Source organism: Talpa occidentalis, unplaced genomic scaffold (genome assembly GCF_014898055.3).
Source record: "Talpa occidentalis isolate TD23 unplaced genomic scaffold, MPIMG_talOcc4v2.1 talOcc4.11, whole genome shotgun sequence".
Lineage (NCBI taxonomy): Eukaryota > Metazoa > Chordata > Mammalia > Eulipotyphla > Talpidae > Talpa > Talpa occidentalis.
Window position 1 is genome coordinate 68,250,386 of NW_023601104.1, and position 20,681 is coordinate 68,271,066.

The following is a 20,681-nucleotide window of genomic DNA, read 5'->3' on the forward strand; positions in this document are numbered from 1 at the left end:
TCCGGCTGCCGGTTGCCACGGGCAACGAGGACGCAGAGGACCCAGGGCGCCTGCGCCAGACCAGAATCTGGAGTAGCCAGCCACCTCCCTGGTTCTCTTGACTTTATCCACAAGAATGAAGGGACCCTGGAAGGACGAGGCCCTCTTCCATCGCCCTTTCCGTGCCCATTTCTTTAGCCCGGGCCTTGAACCATTCTCGCGGAAGCCCTGTCACATTCACTTGAAAGTCTCTCCAGTACAGCAGGAGCGGCGTTATGTACAGTTGTTGGCCTCATTTTCACGAGGACTTTGTGAAACAGGCTCTCATTATTTCCAGTTGTACAGACAAGAAAGCTGAGGCACAGATGACGAAGAGAACGGCCCAGGGTCACAAGAGGAAAATTTGGGGTTTAAGACAGGGTCCGCGTACATCTTTTCACTATGCTACAAACCCATGTCTGTTCTCCTTTAGAACTTTCCCTGTGTCTGTTCCATCACTGAACACGTGTTGCCTTGAATCAGTAGTTTCCCTCTGTCTTTCCAGCAAACTGTAAGTTGTCTGATCGCAGGAGTATTATTTTTCTCTGCACTCCAAAACCCAGTTCAGCTTCAGGCTCAGATGGAGTGTAACTTTGCCTTCCCCTCTTTTCTGGCTGGTTAGAAAGAAGCACAGATGATTTCAACCTCCCTTTGTTACCCTTCCTTTACAGCTGACAAAAATAAAGTCAGAATGCTAGCAACCATGATGATAGCTCCCGTTTGTAGGAGGCTTACTGGGTTCCAGGAACTGACCCCAATGCTTCCCCTCCAGTAACCCTTGTAAAGCCCATAATAACCCTTTGAGACAGGTGTTTTTGCAAATGAGGGTACACTGAACCTGTGCCAGAGCCACTGTGATTTCCTGCCCTAAAGAGGAAACTTCATATGAATGGCAGAACTCATTCTAGAATCAGAGCCTCCTTCCTGGCCTTGCACACTCTTCTGAGTGCTGAGTCCCCTCGTATGCCAGAATTGACCTAGTCTTGGTATTCAGATCTGCCCCCGCCTTCTGTGCTCTCCTCTTCAGGCAGGGGCAAGGATCCTGGAACCCAAACACCCTCGCCAGCCTGTCTCCAGGTATATTCCACCTGTGGGCGACTGCTGGCCAAGAAACCACTATCTGTGTCTCTGGGAGTGGTGGTCTCTGACTGCCACAGTTGATGGTGAGTCTCAGCCATCCTGGTGGCTCTGTAAGTAGGGGGTTCCAACAGCCTCCAGCTGCTCAGCTTAAGCCTGGGAACGCAGGCAAGGGCAAAGCATATCCCTATGGGTCAGCCCCGGACTTGGCGATGGTGGAGTGTTTAATGTGAGCTGCTGGGCACTGAGTATTTACAAAAGATACCGCTAGGTGGCGCCAGGGAAGAGACGTGAGCAGTGAGCAGTCAGCCTTCTCTTGTTATTCTCTTAGTGAACGGAAAAAAAGAGATCAGAAAAAGACCAGGCAGAGAGGGGAAAGCAGAGAGAAGAGGAAGGGGCGAAGGAAGAGGTAGGTAGCTGGAGATGTCAGCCAAGCACACAAGAGCTCTTTCCCTTCCCGAAAGCCCTCCCCGTTCTGGGCAGTTTTGCTTTCCCTAAAAGTTCACATAGTTTGATCAATCCAGGCAGCTTTATTACATCCCAAACAATAATTGCTTTGACTAAGCACACGGGTGAGATTTAAACCTTGTTTCAAGAAAATGGCCTTGAAGGTGGGGAAAGAAGGTAAGGTTTTGAAGCACAATCACAAGCAGGTGAAGTTCCTGGTACAGTGAAGTGGTATAGTAATTATGACCCGCACCTGCAAAGCATTTTGCAGCTTTACAAAATGTGCATTTTGCGCCTATGAAATGATTTCGTCTTTATGCTAACTCTCCTACCTAATTATTATGATTATCCTCTTTTTTCAGGAAATAACCCGAGGAGTGTTTCCACAACCTTGAGGATGACCTCAGGCCGAATCCTTAGAGATGGACAATAGGAGTTCAGGCCTTCTGACTCCAGGTGTGGGGCATTCTCCCCTGTGCCACTGCTGCCTGTGGCCATGTGACCAGTCCAGGGGTGGGGGAGAGGGAGGGCAGCACGAGGGGTGCTCCTGACTGTTAAGGACATCAGCAAAGCCACAGAAGTGTCGCTGATAAGCACAGGGTGCATGGAGAGGAAAAGCAGGAGCCCAGCAGAAGTCTGGCTTGTGATCTCACTGTAAAAGACCTTTGATTCCAAATTAAGTAGTTTAGATTTTATGTTGTAGGCAATGCTGCTGTGACAATATCAGTGGAGAACAGATTAAATAGCTTCCTGCTGGCCGCTGCTTGGAATTCAGTTTATTTCTGCCTGAGGTAACATTTCATGGTAGGATAGAATATCATTATCAATTACAGGCATTATGATTTTTTTTCCAAGTGAGCATCTGCAGAGTAATCAGGAGTTAAATTGAGCCTGAAACAGCCAATGCCATATTTAGCAAGAATGTCTTATTTTATTGTGACTTTAACAGTGATAATTGTTAAGGCTCGTTTATTTTTTAATAGACATTTCCATGACTTATGTAGCAATAGTGATCTATTTTTTTCTTATTTTTATTTAATTCTTATTGTTCAAAAGTAGGTTGCATGAGATGATTCACCTGAAGATGATTTAGTAAAGATCTCTGGAGTAGTTAAGCTCACCATTTGATTTCAAAATCTGCCTTAAACTGAGAAAATATCAGATAACACTGACTTTCTAATTATTGCTAATTGATATTCTGCATTTCATACTCTTGTGGCGTACATTTTTTTACTCAGTGCCCTATTATGAAATTTTCCATGTCAATATATTTTACGTATTCAACTGCTTAATATTTGATGTTTTTTAGTTGTTTTCAGCAGTTGCTATTGTAAAACTATTGTGCATGCATTTCTGGGAATATATCTGGTCTTGTGAGTATTTAAAAACAAAATCCTTCCTTATTGTTAACTAATTGGAGGTAAAAGTCATAGCTGCTCTACTGGAGGACAGAAAGAGCAGGGTTTCCGTGAGGATGAAGGCTAAGTGCGGCTAAGGTCCTGCATGGTCTAGATATGCCGGGGCACAGCCACCCTTCAAGGTTCGAATCTATTTTACCTCCCATTCAAAATTTTCCTCATGGTATCTAGCATGTATTGAAGACCACTCAACTCAAATTGGACTACTTGGCATCAAAAGAGAAACATTTCCCCATGGGTTAATATAAAGCAGAAATATGGTGAAGAATTTTAAAATTAAGATAAATACAAATGCATCATGAAAAAGAAAACAAAGTCTTTTTAACTTCTGAAAGAGACGGTTTGCAGAAGCACCTTCCCCAGCAGGTGGCGCACATTCCCCCTGTATGCCCGCGCAGGCTCCCCTGAAGAGGGGGAATCAGGCTCAGGAAGCACCCTGGGCTTCCAGGGGTTGCGTGTAACCCTTGAACCACTGAGATGCGAGAAAGCAATACAGGAACACATTTTAGGGAAATGTAGGCCTGTGGGCTGATTCTGCGGGGGAGGCACGCAGAGGACCCCCACACCGGAGAAGATACGTTGAAATGATGAGGCTCTCAGGAAAGGCAGAGCGTGCATTTATGGTCTCCATCTAGCTTCTCCTCCCAGTTCATGCAGGCAGCGTTTCCTCTTTGCCTCTTTCACCCTCTTTTCCCCCTATCTGGTCCAGGTGTAAGTGGGAAGGAAATAAAGTTTAGTGACCTATTCACTACTTGACTTTGACAAAGGAAGTTTTACCATTATTTAAGCCAAACAAGCATTTCTGCCATATTACTGATGAGTACTTGAACTACCTGGGATATGTTAACACCACATTAAACATACAGCTAAATTTAATTTAATAACGAAGTAGAAAAATGAAAAAGTCCATCAGTCTTAAGAATTTTAATTCTTATGTAAAGTTCACAAAGAAAAACATTTGGAGGGAAGATCTAATTCTATAGTAATATAGACAATGCTAATTACTTTATTTGAATTAAAAAAAGAATGTCTCACCTATTATACATGGTTACGTCATTTCCTTTAGAGATGATTGGAAAAGAACAAAGGTTTATAAAAATGGCCTTTACTATGAACTCTTGAAAGAGTATTATTTTTACATAGTCTGCTATTATTCACTTATGACTTTGACTCATGTTCTAATTTAGTAATGATTTCCTTGGTCTTATAAAGAAAAACAACCCGTAAAACAACTTCCTTTCAAGAAGGCATAAACTAGAACACTTGTGTGTGTGAGGCAAGCCGGCAACTATAAAGTGCCAATTCACGGGGGCGCTCTAGCAGATTAAGGAGCAATCAGATTCCTTCCAGCAGCATCCCCTAAAAGGCAACTGTGACCCAGGACACAAAAGAATTCATTTCAATTTATTCATCAAAGAAATTGTGGCCAGCCAGACTGATTTTGTAATATTGAATTTAATATTATAAACATCAAACTAAAAAAAAAAAAAGAAAAAGAACTCAGACTGAAGATGAGAACGGCACTTTTGCTCGGCTCAGCAGAGCTCATTCATTCCTTAAACCACAGCCACGCTGGCTAAAGCCAAAACACCCGCGCTGGTTCCTGTATGTCTCCCCACCGGTTTCTCAGAAGTTTGGGTACTTGGAGCTGCTCTATCTAAGCACAGTGTGGTAGATACTGAAGCCCCATAGCAGCGTAGCAAGGCCAGCACCCAGCCTCCCTCAAGTGCATTCGGGGAAGGAGGGCGCTGTCCCCCCACTTCTCAGTAGTGACTGTTTACAATGGAAAACAGGTGGAGTAACAGCCGTAGACTGCACAGGAGCATCAGGGCCAGTCTGAGGTGTCATGGTTTGTCATAGATTGAATTGTGTCCCCCCAAAAAAAACATGTTTAAGTCCCAAATCCCCACTCCTCAAAATGTGACCTTATTTGGAATAAGCTCTTTTTTTTAAAAACAATATATTTTTAAAAGATTTATTTATTTATACAAGCACTGGGTATAGTCAGAAGCGCAGGAGGGTGAGAGAATTCACCAGAGCCAGAGCAGGGAACAGAACAGACAGACCGATGAAATACACTGCTGAGGGGAGCAGCGGGTGGCAGGAGAGGTCTGCGCGCCACATGGGACCCTCCTTGTGGGACCCTCCTCCGGTGGCCGGGGAGCAGCTGGGGATCGAATTGGCGCTGCAGAGGCTGCGGGCAGCTTGGCAACCCAGTGCTCAACCGCTGCGCCACCGGGAGGCCCTGGAATAAGCTCTTTTAAGAGGCAGACAAGTAAAAAGTGAAGGGAGACGATGGGAAGTGCTGGGCTGATGCATCTACAAACCTGGATGATGGAACAAGTGGCAGCCAGAAGAGCCCAGGAAGATCCTCCCCCAGAGAGTCCAGAGGGAGTGGGGCCCACACAACGCCTCGGCTTTAGACCTCCAGCCTTCACTACTGTGAGAGAACACATTTCTGTTGTTTTAAGGCATCAGTTTTTGGCACTTTGTTAGGGCAACCCCAGAAAACTAGTACAGGTGGAGAGAGAGCAGAGGATGTACTTCCTTTATTCCTGAAATGACAGGTAAAGCGGATGGCAGCTGTGTCATCTGCCCATTCCTTTGCCTACTGAACTCATCTTCAGGTTTAAGAATGTTTCACTTTTGCAGCTTTTAGAGTAACTCACTCACTCTGGGTTCCCCAGGGGGTGCTGATCTTGGTCCTCTTCTTACCTGTTCACTGGGTCCTCACACTATTTCCACAGCACCCGACTGATCTTGCCGATGGAGGACACCAAGGCCTTCATGTTCCACACCTGTCATCTGGGTGGCTGGAGGCTCCTCAGGAAACTTCCTTTCCCACTGCCAGCAAGTGGAATTCCTCACTGTACCTCCTCTAAGGAGCAGCTGCTTAGAGAGGAATTCTAAGCCGACAGGAAGGAGGAAGATGCTGCCAAAGCAGATGTTTAAGGTTAATTCTACATAATGAGGTCATTTAGAAAAACTTTGGCGAAGGTTGGAGACCGAAAAAGAAAGCCTCTTCTGTATCTAGTAGCCAGAAAAATCCACAGGCACCAAACTAAGCTTATCATCTTCCTTGACAATCCAGCTCTTCTGGGCTTTCTAACCTGAAAAATGGTACTGCACCCTCTTGAGCAACTTGTCCTAGACCTGGGGCTAGGGTAAGAGAAGAGTGGCCTGGGGTGCAAAATATAAGGGTGCACTCACCTTCAAGGTTGACCTTGGTGCTGAAACCCCTCATCAATCACCAGCACTGGCCCCACTACCATCCACATCACCTGCTGCTGCTGCTCTGAGCACTTGGCCTCAGGGGTTGATAACAAGCATCATCCCAGGCCTCCCCTGGTGGTGCAGCGGTTGAGCACTGGGCTGCGAAGCTGTCCACAGCGCCAGTGTAATCCCTGGCCACAGGCAAGGGTCTCACATGGTGCGCAGACCTCTCCTGCCGCCCGCTGCTCCCCTCAGCGATGTATTTCGTCAGTCTGCCTGTTCTGTTCCCCACTCTGGCTCTGGTGAATTCCCTCGCCCTCCTGCGCTTCTGACTGTACCCAGTGCTTGTATAAATAAATAAATAAATAAATCTTAAAAAAAAAAAAAACCAAAAAAAAAAACCAAACATCAGCCCCAGGTGAGTCTCTCCTTTCTTCACTGCTTTAGTGCAGGCCTAGTCCTTTGTCACCTGTTTGCTGTTACTTATGCAACTATGACCTCCTATAGACTCCGAATTGCCAGTCAAGCAGACTCAGTGTGTTAATACGATTCACTGGGATCTAAGGAATAAGCCCAGACTCTTTAGTATTCAGATTTCTTCCCATGTGGCCTCCACCCACCCTCCAACCTTACCTGACCATCCCAATGTGCTCACCACCCCAATGTGCTCACCATTCTCTGCATGGGTTGGGTAGTTCAATGTCTTAGCATCATATGTTCTTTCTTCACACTGGGATGAAGTTTCTTTGTCTAGAAAAAGCCAGGTTAGGACCCAGCCTCAAAGTTTGCCTCCCCTGAAATACCTGTCTGTTGCTCAAGTCTTGTATTGCAGCCTTTAATGTCATGCTGCCTTTTATTTAGTTGGCACTGCCACACCTTCGCCTCCCCCCTCCCTGCATCTGGGCTGCTGGCACTGTGTCCAGTTGCCTGGGGGTTGCCACACCACACTGAACAGCGGGGTGACGCTGTATGAGCTTAGTGATCCCAAGTGCTAAACTGCTCAACGGTAGCTTCTTATCAACGACAGTTTCTTTTTTCTCCTAATACTTCCATTTCTCCTACTGTTACCACCTTTATCTACGTCTACCTTGTCCTCTTTAAGTTTGGACTAAAACAGTGAAATAACACATGCAATTGGCTTTTGCACAAAGTGCAAGCCCCTGTTAGAAGACTGAGTTTGGTGAGGACAGGAATTGTCCTCTCTTATTCACAGCCCTATATGCAGTGCTTGGCACAGGGTAATAATAAATAAATGCTCAATAAATAATTACTAAAAGTGAGTTCATAGCAATTATGTTTTGTGCCAGCACTTGGGGTGCATATTAGATGTTTGTGGAAGAATTGATATCACTTTCACATTTTTTAAAAACTAAAAATATCTGCATCAACCCCACAGAAGCACGTTTCCCAGTCTCACGAGTCTTCAGGGACTTCTATTGCTGTCCGACAGGAGCCTTGTGCCAGGCTGGGGCTGAACCTTGCCGTCCTAGAGACGGGAGGAGAGTGAGCCCTTGGTCTCAGCCTCCTCACTTGTCGTCCCCTAGAGCTTTCACTTTTCTGTTAAAAGCACAAGAAGAAAAGGAGGAGCATCTACATTTAGTAACATTTATTTATGCATTCAGTATCAAGTACATAAGTGCAAATATCCAGAGTCCATAATTAAGTCCATTAGGAACTACAGAGGAAGTAATACAAATTGTAATAAAGTTGACATGCTGGTACTTTTTAGTTACCATACATGTAAATCAGTCCATCGGTCCCACACAACAAAAGTACTGCATGTTTGTTTGGGGTTTATTCATTGATTTAAGTTATACAAAACTGATTACCATAAGTACAGTCGACTTTTTATTTTTACGTTGTGTGTGTGTGTGTGTGTGTGTGTGTGTGTTGGAAAAACACTAAAACATCAGTCTACGATTCTATATGTTGTTAGTAAAGGTTAATCCGACCAGCAACCCGAGGACATAGAAGCGACTTCCACTACTGCATCGGTGCACTTGGCGGGGAAGGCGTAGCCACAGGAACAAGAGAAGCTACAGAGCATCGCAGAGGAGGAGAACACTGTGGGGGAGGGAAGGGCCGTGGGCTCTCACCATCATGCACTTTTTTTTTTTTTTAGCAACACAAAATTAAAAACCACATCTAATACACTTTTCTCTATATTTTAGTGCTTGACACAAATGACTCAAATATCCTAAGAGTACAGGAACAGCCTAAAAACAGCTGTTTTAAAGTTTGTCTCTAAGATTATGGTATGGGGGGTGGGGGGAGAGAGAGAAACAATCAATTTGCAGTAACATGTAAGAACAGAGCTGTTACTACGGCAGACATTCCTGTTTGTGTCCAGTCCCCGGTGGGATGTCAGCTTACTCGGCGTGTCTCTTAGCGCCTGGGATTTTAGCCTGGATCCTAAAAAGGCAATATCAAAGGGTAGTAAGTCACAAGTGTTATGAACTTAAGCGTTTTGTGAGTTTATAATGTGTTGTTGCTGTAACTAGCTAAGTGACCAAGTAGTTGAAAATTCCAGAAGACATGATGTGTGATTGTCTTCTAAGAACATTTCTCTGCAGCCTTAAGAAAGTATAAATTAGATGATGAATTGAATGACACAAGAAAGTCGCATTCCTGAAATAACTTTTTTTTTTTGAATCTCTCATTTTTATTTTTTACATCATTTTTCATTTTAAAACAATATTAAATAACTTATTTTTTAATTGAGACAACACCGGTTTACAAAGCAGAGGCACACAGGACTCCCCACCCCTCAAGTGTATGCTCCACACCAACCCCACCACCAGGGCACCTACAGTCTTCCTTTATAGTTAAGTGATAACTTTTTAAGTAGTCAAAGGTGTCAATTTATTTCAGGATTATGGAAACTACGATATAGTTAGGGTGACTGTCACCCAATCTGGGACACTTCTGAAAGAGAAAGGGGTTGCAATTACTATTTCATGGACACATATGAACAGGGATGGTTCTAGGTAAAGGAACTTAGCACACTTGGCAGAGCTAAACTGCTCACAACTGGAATGAAGAAACTGGGTCCTCGTTCCCGTTTTGTTACTAATTAGCTGTGTGATACAGGCCAGTCAATGAGCTTTCCTGTTCCTAGAATGTGCATCTTTTTATGTGGTATAGACTAGATATCTCCAGCACCCTGAAAATTCTGTGATTTTCACAGTATGGCAGCATTATTTTTAAAGTAAGTTATGCTAGAAACTTTCTGTTTTCTAAAATCAAAGCTTTATGCACTAAATCAAGCAGCTTTTGATTGAGACTGTTCTGTGCCAGACATCCTCCCAACAAAAGGGAGAAGGTGCCTTGCTCTCACGGACCTCTCATTCTCATCAGCATTGGGGAGCCAGAAATAAACAAGTGGATAAAAATGGTGAGTTCTGTTGCTGGAATTATTCTAATATGGAAGCAAAATTTCAGAGATTGAAGTTGACCCCACGAAGTAAGACCCCACCAAGAAATTTCCTTCAAAATTTAGTGCTGGGCAAAACAGTTTCTTTTGAAGAGCTTATTTGCTTGTTTTATCTCAGACATTCTGACTATCTCAAATCCATTGCTTTAGCTCTGCTCATCACCTAGTCCAGCCACATGACTCTAAGATTGCTAGAGGGGGATCATGTAGACAAGGTCTAGTTCTTCTTGACATGTATTTGTTGTTGAAATCTAGATCAGCCTTTGATTAAAACAAAATCTTGAATAATAATGCAATATAAAAATCATGATTTTAGATGGAGATGTGTCTAAAATCACTAGTTTAAAAATGAAGAAAAATGACTAAGTTTAATGGCCATGTTAAGCTGTGGATACTTCGAACTGGAGTCTTTTTCTCCTAAATATACAAAGTAGCCATAAAGTAGAATCTATTTAAAGACTCGGGTTTAAAAAGCAATGGTATGAAATAAATAAGCAAACAAACATGCACGCTTGTTAAGATGGGGTATAACTTAAAGTGTAATAAATGTTTTAAAGATCTTTTAAAATTTTGAAGTTCTGAAAATAATTTCAGTGATTTAAAAAAATTAGTAATATTTGTTTAAAAGATTGAAATTGTTTTTTGACTTGTTTTCATTTAAATTAATCTACTATAATTAAGTTTACTTTTCTGATTCAAGCTTCTTGCTTTCCTCCAACCCATTTGTTTTTGAATATGAGGCCAGTCCCCAGATAGAATTTAATATCATTAATTTATTAAAACTCATTCATCGTGATATCTGAAATGAACCACTGAAAGTTTTCTCTAACTGGGACTTTAAAAGTTTATAATTATTTCCTGAAACAATCTAATTAGGAGAGACATGGATATATGACTCAGATAAGTGAATGAATGATCATAAATTAACATACTGTCTTACTACCTATATACTGCCCCTTACCTAATCCACTCAAATGTGACTAAGACAGTCTCTCCTTTTAACAAACTGTACTATATAACTTACTTTGCCACAATAGCGTTTATGTGAGTCCTCACAAGTCCCAGATATTGGTCAATCTGTGCCTACAAAGAGAAAGAAATCATGAGTACATCCAAAAGTCATGAGGTATAAATTCAACATGAATGTTTGACATCACACAGAACTTACCTGGTGCTTAACATACACTACAGGTAGAGTAAACATTGAAACCACAGCTGGGATAAAAAAACAAATACAGTATTAAAATTCTGAGCCATCAGTAAGTATAAGTATATAGATACATTTCTATATAGATAGGTGCTATTATAGCATTATTTATAATAGCCAGCTTTCTAGATAAGACAGACAATTCATAAGGAAAACAAAGAGATGCTGAGCCCCATATAGATTTTAAATAATTATTTCCAGAATGAGGGTGACTGTGCCCTCCCAAGATGAAAATTAATTTGTGTTCATAACTGCCACTATAAACAGATTCTCCATCAGAAGTAAAATAAAACCAGTTCTGTTAGGGAAAAAAAATCACAAATTATTCTCCACATGTAAAATTATACTCTTCCTTGAATTGTGCTGGCCAAGGAGATGGTCTACATTGGGACATCGGGTATTTATTCCTGGGAATCTCTCTAAATGAGCCAACAGCTTGCAGCCTAGGCAGCTGTTCGAGGAGGGTGAGTCCTAACCCTGGGCTATCCTTACCCATGAGCAGCAGGGTCAGGCCATTGAAGAGAGCGCCAACGTAGGTCAGGAGCCACATCAGGACTGCAAACTGGGGGATGAAACAATGATCACAGCTTCTCAAACCATTTGTGACAGATAAAGTCTCATCTCACTGACTTTTTTTTAAGAGTAGAATATGAGGCAACATGCATGGAGGTTTCAGCAGGAAATGTGAGTGCATACAAAACTCATTACGGAAACACTGGAAGAGGATATGTCCTTTACTCTCCAGGAGCCCTTCGGAGCGCTTCCTTATAAGATTTGAGAGACTCAATGGAATGAAACTCTAGGGCAGGGGTCAGCAGCAGTGGCCCTTGCCCTGTTTTTGTAAGAACCCATAAGCTCAAATTGATTTTACCTTTTTAATGGTCAAATAAAATCCAAACAAATAATATGCCATGAAATATTATATAATTATATCCAATAATATATCATGAAAATGCTATGAAATTCAGTGTTCAGTATCTATAAATAAAGTGGCCACCACCATTCACCTATGGGCTGTCTCTGACTGCTTTCCCCGCAATGAGGAAGGTCCAGCAGCCACCGCAGACACCATGTGTCCTGCAAAGTCTAAAATACCTACCAGGCGGCCCGTTATTGATAAGGTGTGCCCCCTCTGCTCTAGCCCACAGTTTTCAGAGTACAAATACAAACATCATCTTAAAAACCCTATGGCAAGTAACTAGAGTCTCCTTGGTATCTCTCTTTAGCCATTACTTGGTAGGATGTGATGCCAGGAAGTCCCCTGAGGGTCCAGGCCACATCACTCATCGTCCTTCTCCCCTTCTTCCCACAGTTATGGGGCAGACCCCTGCTGGGGCCATATAAGTGCTCGGGGAGCACAGGGAAGTCATGACAACATCCCCCAATCATGACTGACTGACGGCTTGTTCATAGGCACTCAGTGAATCCCATGAGGACCCCAGGAGTCACACGTCTGCCCTTCAGGGGCTCGACCTCACAGTCACACTGTGTGTGTGGGGGGTCACCTGGACGTCTTACGATTAGCAGATGCCAGTGGAAAAGCATGTGTTTTCACATTCCATGCACTATATTTTTATTTTAAAATTAATTGTAGGACATTGGCTGAGGGACTGGATATGGTCAGGAGAAACAACTTAGCACATTGCAAAGTACGGAACTAGAAGCTGGGCGACCTGGATTAAATTTCAGCTCTGCCAGTAACTATCTGTGCAGCCCCAGGTAAGTGTCTTAACCTCTTTGAACTACAGTTCTGGTGTCTGTACAGTGAGGGGGTTAGACTGGATGAGCCCCATGGTACCATACAGCTGGAGTTTTCTGACTCTGGAATATAAGTAACTTGCTTTTATCTCCATCATGTAGTGGTTTATAATAGGGGCAAAAATCCCTCAAGACTCTCAAGCGAATGCTTAAAAAGTCATACTTTTAAGGAATCCACCAGGTCCTGGACGAGGAAGAGCCTCCTCAGTTCTTTAAGTGTGTTGTTGACGTAGAACTGCAGGCAGTCTGTGTACTTCTGAATCTGCTCCTGGGAGAGGGTGATCTCAAGCTCCAAGTAGGTCCTGTCAACAAACCATCCCACAGAGAACTCTATCAGAGGGAATCCTGAAACAGCTACGTTTGCCTTCTCTCTGGTGCTGAGGATCACAGCTGAGTTTCTCGGGGGTGGTAATCCAGCAAGTGGGCTGCAGGACCTGATACACACCCATGTTCCATGCACTGGGGGACTTGGGAATCATGGCTCTTCGTGAGGTGCTGTGACTATTTGTGTCTCTCACAAATGATAATTCAGAGCCACTGACTGGGCTCCGCGGAAAGTCAGTGCCATCTCTGCTGAATCCTCCATTCACCCCTGCCCAGCAGGTGATCGTGAGTCTTTATTTCTTCTTGGCTATGCAGAGGTGAATTTTTTTTGAAAAATTGTTTTGAAAAATAGAGATAGCTAAAACTCCTAACTGCCAATTATTGTTCATCAAACTCTAAAACTTCATGTTTAAATTCCAGAAAGGAATCCAGTTTTTATCTAGAGAGCCACGAAAACGCAAGTGACCTGGGTCATATGAAAGCACTCACCTGTTCTATTAATAGTGTTATTTTTTGTAACTGCACTTTTCATTTGTTCAAATAGTTAAACTTAACACTTGGGTAGGTAAACCAGGCTCTTCACACATATATATCAATCAGTTCCCCCTGCTGTTTGGTCATGCTCCTCCAGAAAGGCCCAGAGTCACATCCTCCACTCCCTCTCCTATTTTGAGCTAGCACCGTGTTGTCTACCTAAAGGCTATTCCTGGAGCTCTCAAAGTGCTTCCTAACTCCAGGAGTTGAGATTAATAGTGTAAAGCAACACTTTATTTATGTTTTAGGGAGTTTATATTGAAATGTTATACCTTTCTCCTCTTTAGGAAAAAAGTGGGGAAAAAACCTAATTTATCTAAATCATTTGTTTTGATTCCAACTTACTCTGAGTCAGATAGTCCTTTAACTGATAAAAACAACTCAGCCAGAGAAAAGGTTTACCTTATAAATGTGTCTCCTTAAGGAAGATAAAGTAGAGGAGCTAACCGTAGTCAGATTCTTGGTCCTAAAAGTGAGTATTGGTAGAAATAAGTCAATGACAGCAAGTTCCCCTGTAACTTGACAGCCTTAGGGGCCAAGAAAGTGGCAGAAATAAGCCTTCCCTGGATGGCTGAGAGCAGACATAGGGGCACAGAACTCTTAAGGTCTCAGGCTGGTGTCACTGAAATGGGCATTGTACATGCCCTGGTTAAGTGACACCCCATTTCTTCGCTCTTCCCACCTTTGGGATGGAACTTGTGTAGCCCTGTGTTATAGCTAAGAAGATGCATTTACTCTATTGGAAGGTCAAACACATCCTAAAGACAAACACACTCCATGTATAACTGATACTGAGGCCGTATTCAGAGGCTGGGAAAGGAGATCTGATGCATTAGACCTTTTGTCAATAAGCCCTTATGACTCCGGTACTTTTCCTCAGTTTTTGATTGAGCTGACTGTGAAGATGAGCCAGGGAGGAGCCAGAGGCATCCCTGGTGAGTGAGAAGCCATTCAGCAGCAGCACCTACATGCCTCAACCAGGATTGTCCTTGGTTACAGAGGTGAGGACACCTGCCGAGGGGTCTGCACCTGGGGCCAGTGCCAGGGGCAGAGCCACTGACATCAGTGGTCCAGGTGCCTGGGCTCACAGTCTAGAACAGGGACATAAGTCAGGGTGGAAGTGGGTGGCGTGAAGCTGGCAGTTTTGTCACATTTCATATATCCTTTTAATATATGGCCTTAAAAATGTTTTTCCTACTTTTCAATGTTCTTTCTAATCAGATTTCCCCAGTATTGCTATAGAAATGCAGAGGGGGGCACACTATAAAACTGTGCACTTCTTAGAAGCTTGGCGCTACGCTATTAAGCTTTCAGAGTAAGTATAGGAATAAAAACCAGATACCTACTGGCCTCATGGTAGCTACTGGCCTCGTACAAATCACTTTTCAGCCTAAGGTGTTTCACCCACAAATAGGGATTATAATTTTAATGCTCTGCCTTCTTCATAGAGTTGGGAGGATTAATTGTTGAAACCCCCTTTAAATTATAAAACACTGTAAAGCCAGTCGGTGAATCTGCTTACCTGGATGTGTTTGCTGAAATTTTAGAAAAAATTAGCAATGGCACAGCCATGTCACGAACCTTAAAGACACTGTAGTCATTAGGATCCCCGAAAGTGGCTACAAGAAATTTTTTTTCTTTTTTCTTTTTTTTTTCTTTTAAAGATTTATTTTTATTTATTTATACAAGCACTGGTTACAGTCAGAAGTGCAGGAGGGTGAGGGAATTCACCAGAGCCAGAGGGGAGAACAGAAGAGGCAGACTGAAGTACACTGCTGAGGGGAGCAGCGGGCGGCAGGAGCGGTCTGCGTGCCATGTGGGACCCTCCTCCAGTGGCCGGGGAGCAGCCGGAAATCGAACCGGTGCTGCAGAGGCTGCGGGCAGCTTCGCAACCCAGCGCTCAACCTCTGCGCCACCAGGGAGGCTCGGCTACAAGAAATTTTAATGATGGGGAAGCCTTCTAAGACAAGCTGTAGTACTTTAAAACCTTTGCTAACAATTTGGAGTTTATAAATGACTAAAGCCTTGCATATGTGTTTTATTTAAAAAAAAATAAAACACTGTACACATAAAATGGATTATGATTACTATTAGTAATAGTCAATTATAAAATATTAAATATGGGGCCAGCCCAGTGGCGCAGCGGTTGAGCGCTGGGTTGCGAAGCTGCCCGCAGCCTCTGCAGCGCCGGTTCGATCCCCGGCTGCTCCCCGGCCACCGGAGGAGGATCCCACATGGCGCGCAGACCTCTCCTGCCGCCCGCTGCTCCCCTCAGCAGTGTACTTCGGTCCTTCTGCCTGCTCTGCTCCCCGCTCTGGCTCTGGTGAATTCTCTCACCCTCCCGCGCTTCTGACTGTACCCAGTGCTTGTATAAATAAATAAATAAATCTTAAAAAAATAAAATATTAAATATACACGTTTATTCTATAAATTTATATTATAAATTATATATAAGTATAATATAAAGTAATTAGTACCAGAGCTAACACAGCAATGTGTTAGGATAGGGTTATAATTGAATTTGTTTTAGAAATCGACCAGAAATATTAGCTGTTCAAAGACTGGTTGCTGAAGGAGATAGGAGGCCCACTAGGTCTCAGAGAAACACGACACCAAATGGGCCTGGGAGCTGAAAGGATGCAGATGGAGGGACCCCGTGTAAGAGGCTGGGCGAGGGCCGGTCCGGCGGGGCACTCACTTGAAAGGGTGGCCCTCGTCGGTTTTCTGCACGGCTTGTAACACAGACTTGTAGATGCGGAAGCTGATGGTGGCCGAGAGCGCGGCCAGGGCCAGGTAGGCCACGACGCTCACCACGCTGAACTGAGTCAGGGAGAAGAGCAGCAGCAGGCAGCTCCCAAACACTATGCCGGTCTGCTTGATGTCCCGCCAGTACAGCAGGTCAATAGCTGTGGGGAGGAGACACAAAGCACACACACCACTTAGCACCCAGCGCGCCCTGGGCGGGGAACGGGCGGCTCGTTCCGCGAAGGCCTGGCAGCTGCTGTCCAGCTTCCTACACACAATCGAGCAGGCGTGGGCAGTGCCTTGGGCACTTCCCGTCCATTTGTTTCGCTTCAGAAGCCTATTTTCCATCCCTGAAGTTCGTTCATAAATTCAGAGATAAGAAAAGGCCGCTGAATCTCCAGTGACCTTATCCCTTCGTGGGTACCTCACCAGGCCACGCCGTCTGCTCAATGGCCGGCGCCTGAGTGACCGCATCAAAACGGAAAGCTTCAGCGGACACTGGCAAGTACCTGCGCTCTTCTGGATGGCAGCGTTTAAGCGTGCACCTGCTGCCCTGCTGCCAAGTTTATGTCTCTGCATGGCCTGGCCACGTGTACGTCAGTCATACACACGTTCCTGGTGCTGAGAAGAGGCAGCAACAAGGAAAGTACAGGTTCTGGAGAAGTGAGTGAGGCCACAGGTCTGGGAGACCAGAGCTAATGCAGAGGCTTCTGAGTGAGCAGACAGCCTGCCTCCAAACCAGCAAAACGGAAGCGTTAGTGACTTTAAAGAAATGCATGGAGCAGACACTTGGATTAGCCATCTGTACACCATGATTGGTTCACTTAAATTTGATGACTTAAAAATGCAGAATACGACTTTAAAATCTAGATCATGTCTAGCTAGCATTGTTATTACCTTCTTTTAACTTAGAAACAAGATATTAAATTCAAAAGAATAATTTGTGGTATTTCAAAGGGGATATAAAATGGAAATATTGGGTTGTCAGAAAAGTCATGATGCATTTTTGCTTGAAAAACATAGAAAAAAATACTTTTCCCAACAACCCCATATTTCTAATATTTCACTCACCAGATAATGAAAAAGCAAAGGCTTACTTAGGAATATATGCAATTCATTCTTTAATTAGGCAAGTGATGGATTTTTTTATTGAGATATAATTGACCGAGAATATTATGTAAGTTTAGGTGTACAAAGTGTTGCTACTGGAATATGATGACCATCAGAGTCAGCTAGTACATCTATCAAAGTGAGTGAGAACATTTAAAATCCAGTCTCTCACCAACTTTGATGCATATTTAATACAGTATTGCTGACATAATTGCTATACTGTAGATTAGTTCTAGAATTTAGTCATCTCTAGTTGCAAATTTGTAACTAATTCCTCCACCTCCTGGTGATCACTTATTCTACTCTCTGTTTCTGCAAGTTTGGTTTTTGACATCATCCAGTATTTGTCTTTTTCTGTCTGGTTTGTCTCACTTAGCATAATGCCTTGAAGGTCCATCCAAGTTATTGCAACAAATGGTTTTTTAAAGAATGTTACGTCAATCAATTTTCAGAAAGAGAAAATAAGACACAGAATTCCCATTTTACATCCAAGTGAAAGTGGCAGTTGTTTACACTGCCAACTTCACGTGCACTGCAGGTGGTGACACAAGCTAATCTTTAAGATACCAGTCATTTGTTCAAAGAAAATGGAGATGACCAGGTTGAAGAGAGCAGAAAGCTATTCTCATCACATAGGCACATAAGTAGCTGAACATACAGTGGGAAAGATCATGGAGGTTGGTGACCTAACACTAGAGAGGGGACATAAGGAGTGCTGCAGAGCAAAGTTTTAACCCTGGCTAGCAGACCTCTTGAGGGCTGGCTGGAGAGTAAATTAGGGATTTAAAGGTGAAGAGGTTCTTTTATTACAGGCTTAAGGTACGCCAGCAAATCTGAAATTGGAGACAAAATTTACCTTCAAGCTGATTTATCATTCACCCTCACCTACTCCCCACCCACCACCACTACCTGGTTCACCAATGTCATGTTTATATCACAAGCATGCCTTCAGGTACAACAAATAATTTTTCCTCTTTTTTTGAGTATGGATAGTTCTACAAGTAGGTTTCTGGGCATACAAGACTAGCATTGCTACTCAAATCTCTTTTTTCATCCAACTCCAATCACCAGTCATACTGAGTGACATTCCACTACTAGAAATTCATTCCTTTGGACTAATTCATTTTATTTTCAAAGTATTTGCTATTTTTAACACACTAATCCCAGAAAGGGATAATGTATTAAAGATTAGCTTGTTATTAACAACAATATAAAATAAGACCACCAAATAATTTTCCTCTTGGAAGAGTTTGCTGAGAACATACCACTAAATCAATAATCCTTTTGGGGCAGAGAAGAGGGATCTTTCAGAAGACATGACCCTTAAAAAATCAGAGGATCTCTGAGGATTGAAGATAGAAGTGGGGGAAGAAGGGAAATCCATAGAAGCTCATCCCGGGGTTGAGTGGAACTGGAAACACATTGAGGAGTAAGCTTTAGTCTAGACCAGTGGAGCTAAAGGTCCCTGGGACCTGGAATCTCTTAGGATTTATTGATTCATGGCTGGGGAGGGGGGGAGAAGGGAGGGGAATTGGGAGGAGAGTAAAACATCTCTATTAACTAAAAGTTATTACCTCTTCCATTTATTCAGTACTTACTGAGTAAGAACTACATGCCAGGTTTTGTGCTAGGTTGCAGAGATATAAAAATAAATTGCTATAAAAAGGAAAACCTACTTAAATAGTCATAGTCTTCTATTTTATGACACCCAGAGACTCAGAAATACATTAAAAGTGAGCAATATTTGTGCAAAAGGGGTGTTCAGTGGAGGAAGGTAGGTTACCCACCTCTGAGACTCAAAGGGGCACAACATACCCCACAAGTAGGTGAAAGGTACTTTACCTGAAAAGGTAAAGAGGAGATAAAATTCATTCTTTTCAAGTGACTCCCCACTTAATGAATGGCTTAACACCCGTTAAATATGATGTGCCCTTAGAGAAGCCTTCTGCATCCTTGGGCACCTATGTAGCCAGGTCTGGGTTTCACTTGAAAAAACTGTGGGCAGAGTGTCAACTGGCAACTAAGTACCTAGTTTGATGTTCAATCATCACACCACAGGAGACTTCTAATTAGGAAGGTAATGAAAGATTTGTCCTAAAGCAACAGGATGCTGATTCTGGGTACTTTGTGGCATGATTGCCTAGTTACAAAGATTCTGAAAGTACTTTCAGATATTACTTCATTTAAATCTCATGGGAACTCCATTACATTGGCACATAACAGACAAGGAGGGTAAAAGGTGAGGAAATTGTACAATGACTAGTTAATTGGAGGAGCAAGATCAATCCCTAAATTTGAAGTTTTTTCTAAAACAAAATAGTCACCTCTCTCACATCATGTGATTATATGTTAGATGAGCCTCCAATGCATGAAGACTAATTTGGGATTAGTCTTGATTATACTTATATTTGCTTTTGGGGTTAAGTATAGAAAGTGTGCATTTTTTTCTTTAAGTGAAAAGGAGTTTTTATCCATGGTAAACAGTTATTGTTCATCTGTTTATCTAGTGAGCACAGGAATGAAAAGTTTCTTAAAGCGGGAACAAAATTTTATGATTTCAAGATCTTAGACATTGTTTTAAAAAAATGCTGTCTCAATGCCAGTATGTCTTGTGTTGCCAGAAGCTGCAAAAGTCAAATTCAAGGAAGGGATAGGAAGGAAGAGGACTTGGGATGGTTTGTGAATGTGGTGAAAAATTGTTAAGGAGATGCAGTGGATAAAGGGAAATATTATGAGGGATTAGTCGACAACATTGGTGACTAATTAATTAGCTGTGGGAGAGGGAGGAAGCACTAAGGGTAAAAGCACCATTTCAAAGCTGGATGACTGAGTGATAAGAATCAGTAACAAAAAATAGAACATTTGAGGGTGAGCTGGCTTGTGGAAAAGCTGGCACTTGTTTTTAAACCTGCAGGTTCTGAAGTGATGACGCAGAAGTAGGGCATTTGACACAGCCTGGGGCAGATGGATTAGGGATCATGGATGAGATGAAGCTGACAAATATACATAATGCATGCTGCTTAAAATCTTGGTGATGAAATGATTTGTTTTTATAGGCTTTTATAGGCTTGAGAGCAGAGGAAGCCTCCATGTGAGGAGACACTACAGGATGCAATTGAGGATGGAAACATAGTCTGAGATTCAAAGGAGTGAGTGGAGCGATAAAAATAGTCCTGTCTGAGCATTTGACTCAGTGTATACACTGGAGTAGTCGGAGACAGTCAAGGAGGGAAGCAGTAGGATAACAGTGTGGAGACTGTAGACATGACAGGTAAATGAGAAGAGAGAAAGGACAGTTGGATTAGGAGACTGGCAGGTCACTCATCACCTGGCAGCTAGTGGTGTTCCCAGCAGTGGGGAAGGAAGCCATGCATTATGAAGGTTGGGTAAATGGTGG

At 43.0% G+C, this 20,681-nt stretch overlaps 1 protein-coding gene and 1 non-coding gene across 8 annotated transcripts in view; one reads left to right on the forward strand and one right to left on the reverse strand.

The window, feature by feature from the left end:
* Positions 1-7,764: 7,764 nt before the first annotated feature.
* Positions 7,765-20,681, reverse strand: part of RTN1 (reticulon 1) — a 325,955-nt gene continuing 313,038 nt past the window's right edge. For 6 of the 7 annotated variants that reach the window (XM_054690793.1, XM_054690792.1, XM_054690791.1 and 3 more), the window contains 6 exons: positions 16,128-16,335; positions 12,735-12,873; positions 11,306-11,375; positions 10,775-10,821; positions 10,631-10,689; positions 7,779-8,585 (listed from right to left, as the gene is read on the reverse strand). In XM_054690793.1, coding sequence (XP_054546768.1) covers positions 8,543-8,585; positions 10,631-10,689; positions 10,775-10,821; positions 11,306-11,375; positions 12,735-12,873; positions 16,128-16,335 — 566 coding nt within the window. In that variant the 3' untranslated portion in view covers positions 7,779-8,542. Of the gene's footprint in view, positions 8,586-10,630; positions 10,690-10,774; positions 10,822-11,305; positions 11,376-12,734; positions 12,874-16,127; positions 16,336-20,681 lie in introns of all 7 variants that reach the window. The other variant, XM_037503449.2, reaches the window with a different exon arrangement.
* On the forward strand, positions 14,928-15,056 carry LOC119239654 (small nucleolar RNA SNORA33). The gene has a single exon (XR_005123932.1). It is a non-coding gene; the product is annotated as a small nucleolar RNA SNORA33 (small nucleolar RNA).